Source organism: Cydia strobilella, chromosome Z (assembly GCF_947568885.1).
Source record: "Cydia strobilella chromosome Z, ilCydStro3.1, whole genome shotgun sequence".
Lineage (NCBI taxonomy): Eukaryota > Metazoa > Arthropoda > Insecta > Lepidoptera > Tortricidae > Cydia > Cydia strobilella.
In genome coordinates, this window is record NC_086068.1 from 27130053 (window position 1) to 27143613 (window position 13561).

The 13561-nt window shown below is 35.5% G+C and overlaps 1 protein-coding gene across 2 annotated transcripts in view; it reads left to right on the forward strand.

Annotated features, from left to right (window-relative positions):
* The window catches only part of LOC134754318 (ecdysone-induced protein 78C), a 159304-nt gene that overhangs the window by 110159 nt on the left and 35584 nt on the right, over nucleotides 1-13561 (forward strand). The window contains exons 1-2 of one of the 2 annotated variants that reach the window (XM_063690575.1): nucleotides 9581-9666; nucleotides 12970-13111. In XM_063690575.1, the coding sequence (XP_063546645.1) occupies nucleotides 9607-9666; nucleotides 12970-13111 (202 nt within the window). In that variant the 5' untranslated portion in view covers nucleotides 9581-9606. Of the gene's footprint in view, nucleotides 1-9580; nucleotides 9667-12969; nucleotides 13112-13561 lie in introns of those variants that run through there. The other variant, XM_063690574.1, reaches the window with a different exon arrangement.

Consider the following 13561-nt stretch of genomic DNA (forward strand, 5'->3'; position numbering starts at 1 on the left):
AAAGATGAACCGAATAATATTGTCTTCGGTTACCGCGATAGTTACTCATGAAATAAAACCGGTCTGTCCTCGTGGGTAGTGACCCTTTATTTGTGTGATGAGCACAGATATTTGTTCCTGAGTCATGGGTGTTTTCTATGTATTTAAGTATTTATATATTATATATATCGTTGTCTGAGTACCCATAACACAAAGCCTCCTTGGGCTTACCGTGGGACTTAGTTAATCTTTGTAAGAATCCTATAATGTTTATTTATTTATTTAAAACTATGAAAACGGATTATATCGCGTATATTGAATTTATAATACATCCCGACGTTTCGAACCCTTAACAGCGTTCGTGGTCAGCGGGTGACTGAGGAAAAACTAAAGTGCGTTTTCGTTTCCGCTTTCCGAGGTTTTCCCGAGGGGCTACAGTATGGGGTTCTTCAAAAAAGGAGTGTACAGGTTTTTAAAGGGTCGGCAAAACGCGTGTAATATCTCCGGTGTTGCAGGCGTCCATAGGCTACGGTAACTGCTTACCATCAGGCGGGCCGTATGCTTGATTGCCACTGACGTGGTATAAAAAAAAATCCGTTTTCATAGTTTTATTTCATGAACCGAATAGTTCGGCCGATTGTTCGGTTCGGTAAGATTTGAACCAAACATTCGGCCGAAAACTCCATATTCGCCCCATCTCTAGTTTGAAGTACTTATGATACCAACCCGGCTCTTCTCTTCACTTATATGAAATGATTTCGGTTATAAAACTCGCATGAGTGTAGGTTCTATAAGGGAACATAAAATATAAGTTTTAGTTTTTTAACACCCGACGCAAAAATAGGGGTGTTATATGTTTGACGCCAATGTCTGTCTGTCTGTTGCGCGTTGCCTTGTGGTGGTCCTTAGCTATGTTTGATAAAAATCGATCCAGCAGTTTGAAGAGTAAGTTTTGTCATGAAATTGATTTTATTGGCATAAAGCGTAGGAGGAGTTTCAAAATGTTTAATATAATAGTTATTTGTAATAATAACAAGCCGAATAATATTTACACTAAGTCCGTTTCTAAGAATATTTGACTTGTCCTTAAAATATTTGAAGAATTTCATAATGCAACGATCTATTTATAATTTTTTCAAGTGTATATTTGTAAATTAAAAACTGTAATAGATGTCATATATTAAAGCAAGCGTTAGCCGCGATAGCTAAAGACGCCGGTTTGAATCCGGCCTTCACCACTGGAGGGCTTCGTCACTTTTTCTTTAATATATGACATCTATTACAGTTTTTAATTTATATATAGTAGTGTGACTACTTAAAAAACACAAATCAAAATATTATAATTTGATTTGTTCCCAAACTTGTTGTATATTTGTAATTTTCTTGGGATAGGAACATCATTACAACCGGGTTTTTTAAAGACTATCTAATGCAAGATTTATTTTACCCCAGAAATAAGATTGATTTGTCGGAAATTGAAATAAAACTGGGCATACTCTCTTTTATAGAGATAGCCCCAGAAAACAGTACATGATAATATTGATAACAACAGCAACGAAACTTGACAGCAAGTTGCTACAACTGTTCATTGTTTTTCTCTCATCATCAAGAATCATTTTCCTAGCTCTCCGCGTATGAACTATACCTTTCCCAAGTTTCATACTTTCAAAAGTTTTGCGCTAGAAACAACGTATACCTACACTTGAACCTCTTGCATCAGTATGACCGTACCCGTAGGTCAAAAACATACGTTTATACCTACACTAGCTGTTGCCCACGATAGCGATAGTCTAACCCGTTCGTATAAAAATACCGCAAATCGATGTACAAAAATTGGAAAATTGCTTTCTTGGGGTTCGATATCAAGATATTACGTATCATTTGTGGTATATTGTACAAAAAAAATCAGTAAGGTATATCGTAGCTGGAGGATACAATCTTGATATTTTGTGTCAATAACTAAACAAATTATACCAACCGATGAAAAGGCGCAGTTAAAGGGTTAAAGAGGTATTTCCCGTTGGATATATGGATGTTACGTATCATTTTATGATTGATATGTACCGTATCTGCAGTATAGTTACATAAGTCTCGTGAAATAGGTATTGAAGTAGAACTGTGTCACTTTGTAAAATAGAAAAAAAATTGTTAATGATATTATTTTAAAAATTGCTTTCTTGGGGTTAGACATGAGGACATCACGTATTATTTGTGGTATATTGTACAAAAAAAAACAGCCATATCGTGTCTGGACTCTGGAGGAGCCCAAACTTCGTATGTTTCGGAAATTCTTTTTGTTTTAATTTAAAAAAAAATGCCCGACATGTGCCTTTCGTATGATACCATACTCGATAGGTTTTGGGATATTTTTTTTCCATACAAAAAAAAATATTTTACCACTCCCCCAGCGAAATTTTTTTAGGAACTGCGGGTCAAAAATTTTGTTTTGATCTCTAGTATGCGTGTGCCAAACGGCTAACCTGTACATCGATTTGCGGTATTCCTTTGAAATTGGGGTCGAGCGGCTTCCGCTACGACTTCGTACGCGTAGATTTGTATGTTGGTGGTTATATAAGTCTTTTAGATGAGCATAGAACATTATGCAGCAAAAGATATCAGTAGGAACGGTTAATCATTAATTAATAACTAGAGACCTGTTGCGGCGTCAAAACGCCGCTAGAGTATGGTTCTAAAAGTTAGGTTGCCTGTCCACTGAAGCGGAGCGGTAAGCGGGGATAAAATCCAGCAATAGAATTTCATTAAAATTTCAGAGCGGAGATTTTATGCCATTCAGTCAGTGGATTTTTGTCTCGCTCATCGCTCCGCCACCTCGCTCCGCTCCTGTGGACAGGTAGCCTAAGACTGATCGCTTAATGAAATCAGGAAATGTGACGTCTTCAGATGAATCACTGGCTGTCACTATCTATTTGATGCTGACTATACCCACAGAATATGAAATCTTACACATAATTATTTCTTATACGCCATTTTATAACCGTACGTACGTTAAGGACGCAGCTTTAAGTTAGAGCGAGAAAGGAATATTATAGCCGTATTTAACAGACTATCGTAAAAGCCGTTAGAGACTACCACACCTCACCGCGGCCTTGGTGCGGTGCGGCGCACGTATCGATAGTGTGCAAGGTTGTCACTGTACATACGTTAAGGACGCAGCTATAAGTTAGAGCGAGTAAGAGATTTTGACCGCACCAATACGGCTTTTCGAGATATTCTCTTTCTCGCTCTCACTTATGGGTGTGGCGCACCAAGATCTGTTACGGCTTTTACATACGATCGCACATACGCCGCACCGCACCAAGGGCGCGGACCGATGCGGAAAATGGGGTTGGCCGGTCGACATAATTAGCAGAGGGCGCCAGCATAGCTTGCCCTGTCAATCCCTACAATTGAGACAAAGTTTTGTTTTTTTTAATGCCCTGGATGCCAGCCCTTTAAGCCAAATCTCATAGAAAAAGGGGCAAGCTATGATGGCGCCATCTCTGCAAACCTTTGACAGTTGCCAACCCCATTGGCTGACCGTTTACCTTAAAGATCCGACATCATTTAACATCCTCATAAGAACAAACCTCGCCGTACGTGCTTTTTGAAGTAAATATAGATGCTTTTCCCCACCGTTTTGTATGGTTTATGGTGGGCTGGTGGGCTACAAATTCTGTCCCTCACGGGCACACGCGGTAAGCCACTTCTATAGGATCCTACCTCTATGTGCCAAAGCAACAATAAAATTAACATGTGTCATCTTGATGAGTACGATGTGGATGACACATGTCTGACATATATGTTATTAAACACAATAATAAAATTTTATGGTGTTTAATAGTACATTACTACAGAGGCCGGGAAGTAAGGGGTTGCCGGCCGAATGCATATATACGGCCGAACGTAGTGAGGCCGGATAGTTATGAGGCCGACAACCCCTTTTCACGCCGATGTATGTATAGTGCTTTTCTCAAACATGCAATGAAATAAATAAAGAAATCTCCACGAAATCAAAGTTTTAATTCTAAAGAAACTACAAGTAAACTAGGCACAAAATATAACTACCACCTGTACCTATCTTTATCACACGTGTCGTATATTTTAAACATGTAGTTAATCAATTTATTACACAAATGTTCATAGGTATATTTATGTATCTTTGATTTTTCGCCTTGCATCCTTCTGACTGTAGCTTTAGCCACATAACTAAAATTACATCGTTTTTTATGTTGATATGATGTATGTAAAACATCGTTGCCTTAAACATGGAGTATAATTAACAGGTATTCATTTAATATTTTCGTCGGAACTCATATTAAATAACACAATAAACAACGCACAATAAATCCAATAAAATAGAATTACAGATACACAATGAAAAATGTTCAACTTTACCTCCAAAACGATTAAAAAAACACCAACGCGTGTTTGAGTAGACATTTTTACCGCTAATATTTAAATGAAATATAGTTTGTCAAAGGACTGTCTCATTTCAAACATAGACAGAGATAATCATACTATCTTTGTCTTACACTGGTACTAGCACCCAAAAGAAAAGGATGAGTATAGTTTTTTGTTCTTATTTACTGACAAACTGGTTTGACCAACTATATTTTAAATCTGTATTTGAAGGTAAATTTGCAATTCAATATTATTGGAATTTGTTAATAATGTTTTATTTATATATTTTTTGTAAATTCGATACAAATAAAACTGCAAAATATATTAATTATCGTTTATTGTTTTTTTTAAGGGGTATTAGCAGAATGTCATTCGGAACCATAAGCAAATATTGGTTATAGTTTTTTTTGGCTGAATGCCATGATGCTGTGTCACAAATATATGTGAAATGGAAATTAAAAAAAAGCCACTTCCCGGCCTAGGCCTGCAACTTTGTATGAAATTTCATTACAGGCCCCTCGTCTAGCCGCGCCGGAGTCGTGATACTTCCCAGCCTAATATAAAGAACGTAATATCAATATTACATAGCATGTTTGAGAAAATATAATTTTTAGTGTGGTGTATGCATGTTACAGTCTCAAAACAAATATTTAAATGGATTGGATACCTTACATACATTGGATATAGGTTTGAGTTCAATTCAATCTCAAGTCAGAACAAAGGTCACGTGGTACATTTTTTCAAATTAACTTTTTAGTACTTTTTCGGGAAAAAATCAAAAAACTAAGAGCTTATTGCAAATCTTTAGCATGAGACGAATCAAATTACATATAATTTATTAAAATCGGACCATAACTGTAGATCTGATGGGATGAACAAAAATCGGCCTCGCGTAATATATATATAGATTATACAATGCATGAAATTTGTCTTTCACAAACTACGAAGTTTCAAGCCCCTAACTAAAATAACTGTTCTCGATACCCACTCAACCCTCTTAGAAGATTTTCAAGTATAAAAAAAAACACTACTTATTTTTAAAAAATCGCCAAAGTGCGAGTGGGACTCGCCTACCGAGGGTTCCGTACTTTTTACTATTTGTTGTTATAGCGGCAACAGAAATACATCATCTGTGAAACTTTCAACTGTCTAGCTATCACGGTTCATGAGATACAGCCTGGTGACAGACAGACGGACAGACGGACAGCGGAGTATTAGTAATAGGGTCCCGTTTTTACCCTTTGGGTAAGGAACCCTAAAAAAATGTTCGCTCCCGATCCAAACTTTATGAATACTTCAAAAACGGTGAAATCAGTTTTCGTCTATTTTAATATAATGCCCTTTTACCAAGTTTCAAGCCGCTGTCACTGTCACATTTCGCAAGAAAGAACGGGAAAGATCATGCGCGCCAAGTGTAAATTTTGATCGAATTATGTCGATTTTCATTTATTTTAAAAACGTTACCTTACAATATCGAAATTCGAAAGCTATGAAATTACTATTTAAGTTAAGATTGTTTTTTAGGGTTCCGTACCTAAAAAGGAAAAAAACTGAACCCTTATAGGATCACTCGTGCGTCTGTCTGTCTGTCTGTCTGTCCGTCTGTCACAGCCTATTTTCTCCGAAACTACTGGACCAATTAAGTTGAAATTTGGTACACATATGTAAATTTCTGACCCAAAGATGGACATGTAACGTAAACAAATTATTTTTTCTCAAACATGCTATGTAATATTGATATTACGTTCTTTATATTAGGCTGGGAAATATCACGTTTCAGGCGCGGCTAGACGAGAGGTCTGTAATGAAATTTCATACAAAGTTGCAGGCCTAGGCCGGGAAGTGGCTTTTTTTAAATTTCTATTTCACATATAAATGCGGCACAGCATCATGGAATTCGCCATTTTCTGCCATATATATATATATATTTATTTGTTTAAACTTTATTGCACAAATTTACACAAAAAGAGTACAAATGGCGGAATAGCGGACTTAACGCCTTGAGGCATTCTCTACCAGTCAACCATTGGGCTAAACAGAGACAGTTAGTTTGGTGCAGGATTGTAAAGAGTGAATATGAAAAAGATCCAAGTCAGACTACTATATATATACACTATATATATACTATATATATATATATTTTTTTGTTGAACCTGACTTGGGCTCTAGCCATTAGAGCTACTATATATATATATATATATATTTTTTTTTTTGTTGAACCTGACTTGGGCTCTAGCCATTAGAGCGGTAGGACTGTGTGGGGGGATGGTAGCCTGGGGAAAATCCAGGAACCTTCCGCATCACACGAGACGGTTTTGCTACGCTAGAATACTCCTAGAGTTTAAAAAAAAACCAGCCAAGTGCGAGTCGGACGCGTTCCAAGGGTTCCGTACATTACACAATTTAAACAATGTATTTTTAATGTGAAATGTCTTAAAAAAACCCGTATAGGAGTCAGATCAAAAAGTAAGTAATTAAGTCCGCTCACGCTTGACTGCACATTTCTAATTTCCGGTGATCTATAGGTAAAGATATATATTGTGTATTTTTTTTAAATTTTTTGACCCACTAGTTTCGGAGATAAAGGGGGGGGGGGGGGGATGGCCTATTTTCTTGAATAACTTCTAAACTAATTATCTTAAAATTATAAAAAATATATATTTGAGATTCTCACAATGAGATCTTTCATTTAATATGTAACACGATATAGTTTAATAAACTTTATTTTTTAATTTTCTCTCTTTTTTCTTTTCTCTATAAAATACATTGTTTAAATTGTGTAATGTACAGAAACCTTGGAACGCGACTCCGACTCGCACTTGGCCGGTTTTTCTTCTTTTTCTGTTTATAGTATCACATAATAAATAACCAAGTAAAGTTTGATTAACGCATTCACTGCCAGGGGGCGTGGCCTAGGAACAAGAACAAACTTGTATGACGGTGAACGCACATGTGCGTTGGGGGCAGTGAATGTGTTAAAAGTCCGAGTTAGAGGTTACTTTGGGAATTAATTGTATCGAGCCAAGTGTCATAAATTTCATAATTCGTGTATCGAAAGATATGTTATTAAAGATAATATAGTCAAGAACTACAATTATTTTTTCCCCTCACTAGCTCGGAAAGCCGTCTTTTATACTTTAAAACAAGCGGGGAAAAACGCATTTTATCCACTAGTGGGGAAAGAAATTTGACCTTGGATGGAGCGTGTTTAAGTAGCTTTAGACAGATAACAAAACGTAAAACGCTCATAATAATGGTTCGTTCGATATTAATTATCATTAAATAAATGGTTTGAGAATTTAATAAAAAATACCAAATATAGCTTTATTTCATGATTTTAAGTCATAAACCTTAAATTCCATAAGAAACATTTGTTTTTTTAAATGATGTTGAATGTACTTCTGAACGCACAAGTTGAGTCGATGCAATTTCAAAACGCATCGTCAGAAATGTCAACATTGTCAACAAAAATTTTCTCACCGACTCCGACACGTAAAAATACACAACTTCCAGTTTTCTGTTATAATATCGTATTATCGTAAAAAAATGAGTGATTCCAGTGATGAAGATGATCTAACGACGCCTGTGGATGTTGCATTTTCCTCGCTATATTGAGGGGAAAAGTTTTGTGTTACACACGGGTGCAAATGTATTTTACTTCTCGTGTGTTAAAACACTCGCGGGTAAAATACAACTTTGCACCCTTGTATAACAAATAACTATTTCCACGTCTACGAATATCAACACCTCTTAGAAAACATGATCATATGAGGAGATTTTTCGCATTCTGGCTCAGGGAACTGCCGTAAAAGAAAACATGTACCACATATAAACTTTCAACCCCTTTTTAACCCTTTTAAGAGATGAATATTTAAAAACGCTTATATTACTTTTCTTATATTCTAATAATATGCATTTATACAATGATTTAAGTGCCGCACTCAAAAAAGGTTTGATCTCCATAAAAACTTTCAACCCATTTTTTACCATCTTGGGGGATGAATTTTCAAAAATGCTGAAATTAGTTGTCTTCTCTTTTCTTATATATCTTTCTACGAAGTTTCAAGTACCTAGCTTAGAATAAAATTAGGACCCCTACAAACTTTCAACCCCTTTTTAACCACTTTAGGGGATGAATTTTCAAAAACGCTGAAATCAGTTTTCTTCTCGTTTAATAAAATAATAATAATAATAAACCCGCGGGGGCAGCTTGTGGCGAGATGACGGTGAGCGACACCGCGGACCCCTATTCCGGAGGGCCCTGTCATCTGGCCCTCGCCTCTGTGCTTGCCTTGACTGGCCGGCCAGAGTGGAGTCGCAAGAGCGGGACCTATGCTCCAGGTTGGAAGTGTAAAATGTCATAACGCCGGCGGCCTGCTGAACGGATCAACAAATATCCTTAGCCATTCAGCGTGGCAACGCAGCTGGCATATTTGGCACATTTGGGCCAGGTAGGGAACAGTTCGGGACTTAAAAGGAAATTTTTGACGGGACTAGTTTGTTATTAATAAGTTTTTATATACAGTTTAGGTTTACTAGGTTAGTTTTAATTTTATAATATTGTAGTTTTGTTTTCTTAATTACCTATGACCGTCTGCTCACCCGTTCATCTGTCTGCCTGTTTTTGTCCACTGCCAATTTACTTGAAAACTATTAATTCTTTTTGTATAAATGCGTATGTCCTGACTGACTGACTGACTCACCAACGTAAAGCCGAAACTGCAAAAGCTACAAAGTTGAATTTTGCACATGGTCACATTTATAATGTGTACAAGCAATATGAACCGGTTTTGAAAAGTTCAATTCTTAAGGGGGTTAGAAAGGTATAAGTCTTATTTTAAGCTAGGAATTTGAAACATCGTAAAAAAGTATTTTATTAAAATACAAAGAAAATCAGTATAAGCGTTTTAGAAAATTCGTCCCTTAAGGGGGTTAAAAAATAGATGAGAGTTCGTATGTGGTACAGAGTCTTATTTTAAGCTAGAAATTTATGACTTCATAAAAATAGGTTTTATTAAAATGTAAAAAAATACGATTTCAATCGAGACAAAGGTTTAAAGATCTCATCCACATGTAACACAATGTAAGCGCAAACAAATCTCAAGTTGAAAAATCGAATATCTTGAGTGTTGTGTGTCGATCCGGTGACATCCCTAGTGCGCACAACGTTCAAGTTAATAAACAAGACCAAGTGTGGGTAGTTCGAAAAACTCGCGCGCCTAGAAGATGTTGATGTCAACTTTAGCCAGTCCTTTCCGAGACAACGCCGTCCTCGAAACGTGGCAGGTAAATTTAAAACCTTTTTTTATGCGATTAAGTCCCGTCGTTGAGAATAATAATGAGTAAAAATCGTGAAAGTTTAAATCAGTGATAAGAAAAGTTATTTCAGCGTTTTAGAAAATTAATCTTCTAAGGTAGTGGGTTAAAGGGGTTGAGAGATTGTATCGGAATCGGTATTTTTTTTTTATTGGGGACTTGAAACTTTGCAAGAGCATGTTAGTGTAGGTAATACAAAAAAAATTCAGCGTTTTTGAGAATTCATTCCCTGCGCCACTTGCACCATCCCAATAACCTTGGGTTAAGAGTTTAAACTGTTTACCAAGTGTCAAATTGTAATGGTAACCATGGTAACTCCAGGTTTAACCGGTTAACCCCGGGTTAGTAGGATGGTGCAAGAGGCGCTAAGAGGGTTAAATTTTTTAACTTAAAAGGGGTTGAATGTTTGTAAGGAGTGGTTCAGTAAAAAAGTAGCAGTGGATTATCTGGTATATTTTTTTATCTTTTGCTAATTAAGAAGCAGTTATTTTTTTTAGTAATCTGTTTATATAAACTATAAAATAAATAAAAAAAAACCTGTTTAAAAATATGAGACTGATTGATTTTTCTCGTTTTTATTTCAGTGTAACTTAGAAAACTTTTGAACAACGCAATTTGACAATCTTCACTTAAGTTTTCCACAATGCCACTTGCATTTCCATTTTCACTTGTTTTATGCTTTTAGGAATATCATGTTACGAATAAGTTTGGAATAACCAATTAAATGGATTTTATCTTGGGTAGTCAGGAAGTCTCTCCAATCTAACCTCTCACAGAGGTCGAATTTAAACTGTTGTGAGACATACTAACATTAAATAATTTTACGGTTTAGACTCACTTGTTTGTAGGGTTCCGTACCCCTTTGGGTAGGAGACCTAGGGTCTCCGAAACATGTCGCGCGAGTGACTAAAAACCGGTTTAAAAAAAGGTTTTTCTATGGAAGACAAATTTCTGTAAAAAAAAAAAATCACATTTTACTTCATAAGTAAATTTTTAGGGTTCCGTACCCAAAGGGTAAAAACGGGACCCTACTACTAAGACTTCGCTGTCTGTCTGACTGTCTGTCCGTTTGTCACCATGCTGTATCTCATGAACCGTGATAGCTAGACAGTTGAAATTTTTACAGATGATGTATTTCTGTTGCCGCTATAACAAAAAATACTAAAAACAGAATAAAATAAATATTTAAGGGGGCTCATGGGAGGAGTTGTATGGACAACAAACGTGATTTTTTTTGCCGTTTTTTGCGTAATGGTACGGAACCCCTCGTGCGCGAGTCCGAATCGCACTTGGCCGGTTTTTATTTTTCACTATGAAAAACAAATAAACAAAAAATTTAAAAAAAGGACTGACTCTGCCCCTCTTTATATTGGGAATTTTTCATAATTAATTAAAAAAATAACACTTCCAATGTGTTAAGGTTAGCGCTGTTCATAACATATTTAGCAATGTGACAGACAGACAGACGGACAGAGTCGCACCATAAGGGTTCCTTTTGTACCTTTTTGGTACGGAACCCTAAAAAAGTTAAATATTTAACAAAAGCTCATTAAACTTAAAGAAAAAACTATGTTATAAAGAATTTATTGAAAACAAAGGAACAAAATCGAATAATATGTACGAATAATCAATTAATTATAATATTTGAATAATAAATATGTAATAATTGCAAGCTTTTCTTCGAAATTGTGATCTCAATAAACAAATAAGTTGTATATAAATAATATGTAATTTAAAATAATTAAGTACCTAAAATGTAAGTTGTGACCTGTAATATTACAATTACCAATAAATGATGTCTATGTCTATGTCAATGAGAAACACAATGTTAAAAAAGTGTTAGATGTATCATAAAAGGCGAAAACTTGAATTCGCCCTTTTATTTTAAATACGATTGTATTTATATATAGAAAAAGTGACAAATTTCTTTAATTATGACATCTATTACAGTTCATATTTAATTTATATAAGCCTACTTAAAAAAACACATTAAAATATTTAATTAAATAATTTTATTTGTTCCCAAAGTTGTTTACGATTGTATTTAATTTTATAGAATGGTATCTACTAATAACTATAAAAAATGCACTTCTTAAAAATTATCACAAAATATTTATAATGAAAAATCCACATAATGTGCTGCCACTTTTTTTCCGAACCACTCTTCATCGGGTACACACTTTGACACTTCTTCGAAAGACATAATATAGGATCACTCGTGCGTCTGTCTGTCTCCGTCTGTCACAGCCTATTTTCTCCGAAACTACTGGACCAATTAAGTTGAAATTTGGTATACATATGTAAGTTTGTGACCCAAAGACGGACATGTAACGTAAACAAATGAATTTTAAACACGGGGGCCACTTTTGGGGGGTAAATGAGAAAATTAAAAAATAAAGTTTTTCAAACTATATCGAGTTACATATCAAATGAAACAGCTCATTATGAGAATCTCAAATATATTTTTGTTATAATTTTAGGATAAACAGTAGAAGTTATTCAAGAAAATAGGCAAAAAAATGACCCCCCCCCCCCCTTTATCTCCGAAACTACTCGGTCAAAAATTTTGAAAAAAATATAGAAAACAGATCTTTACCTATAGATCACTGGAAAACCTATTAGAAATATGCAGTCAAGCGTGAGTCAGACTTAATTACTTAGTTTTTGATCCGACCCCTACGGGTTTTTTGAAGACATTTCACTACGTTTTACATAAAAAATACATTGTTTTAACTGTGTAATGTACGGAACCCTTGGAACGCGAGTCCGACTCGCACTTGGCCGGTTTTTTCGTAGAAAGTCACAATATTTGAAGACAAGAAAAGCAAGTTCAGCGTTGTTGAAAATTCATATCCTAAATGGTTATATTTTTTTCTGCACAATGTTCATGTAGGTATCTAGGTATACAACAACCAACATAAAAAATCCACGCGTACAAGCAAAGTGGCGGCCAACAGCTTGTGTATCTATATTATATTATATTAATATATGGTGTATTTTGTTTGTAAGCCACTACTTTACTTAAGTAGTTTAGTAATCAACCATTCGATAAGTCCTTAAAACATTGAGGCATTAAAAAGCTTGTGGTAAAGTATGTATGTTCTATCGTAGATACAATTGTCTGGTAAATGTATAAATTTATATTGAGCTAAATTTACACTGAACCGTTCGAGCTCTCTCCATATGTATTGATTTGAAGTTGTATCAGTATTATGAAAGTAGGTCTGTCACAATTACAATACATGAATAAATGAAATATTTACTTTTGGGCAGGGTTTCTTCAGACGGAGTATTCAAAAGCAAATAGAATACCGGTGCCTGCGGGAGGGCAAGTGCCTGGTGATCCGGCTTAACCGCAACCGCTGCCAGTACTGCCGCTTCAAGAAGTGCATAGCCGTCGGCATGAGCCGAGACTGTAAGTACCTTACCTTACCTTACCTGTCCCGTCTATAATATTACCTATACATCAATACGCTCGCTACACAAGCATTATTTGGAATGCACTCTGTCTGTGTATCACGCGCTCACAGCACGCTTCATTATAACTATTATAACTAATAAAAATAATTTAACCTAAACATCGTAACACAGCAACGACAACATTAAAATTCTTGGCTGGGCCAAGGATAGGTCTCAATAGTGAATTTATAAAAATTACTTTTTTAATACAGTTGCTCAAAAAGTGCTACTTTTCGTGGCTGTTTAGCGTGCGGAAAGTTGGTTTTCGCGAACTAGTGCTTTTTACTTTTCCAATTTTTTTTAATTTATACTTGTTCCAATTCATGACTACTTATTGATGGGTGTTTATATTAGTTTTCTTTAAACGTCGTAATCAACATAAAAACCTACTGTTAATGTAAGAATA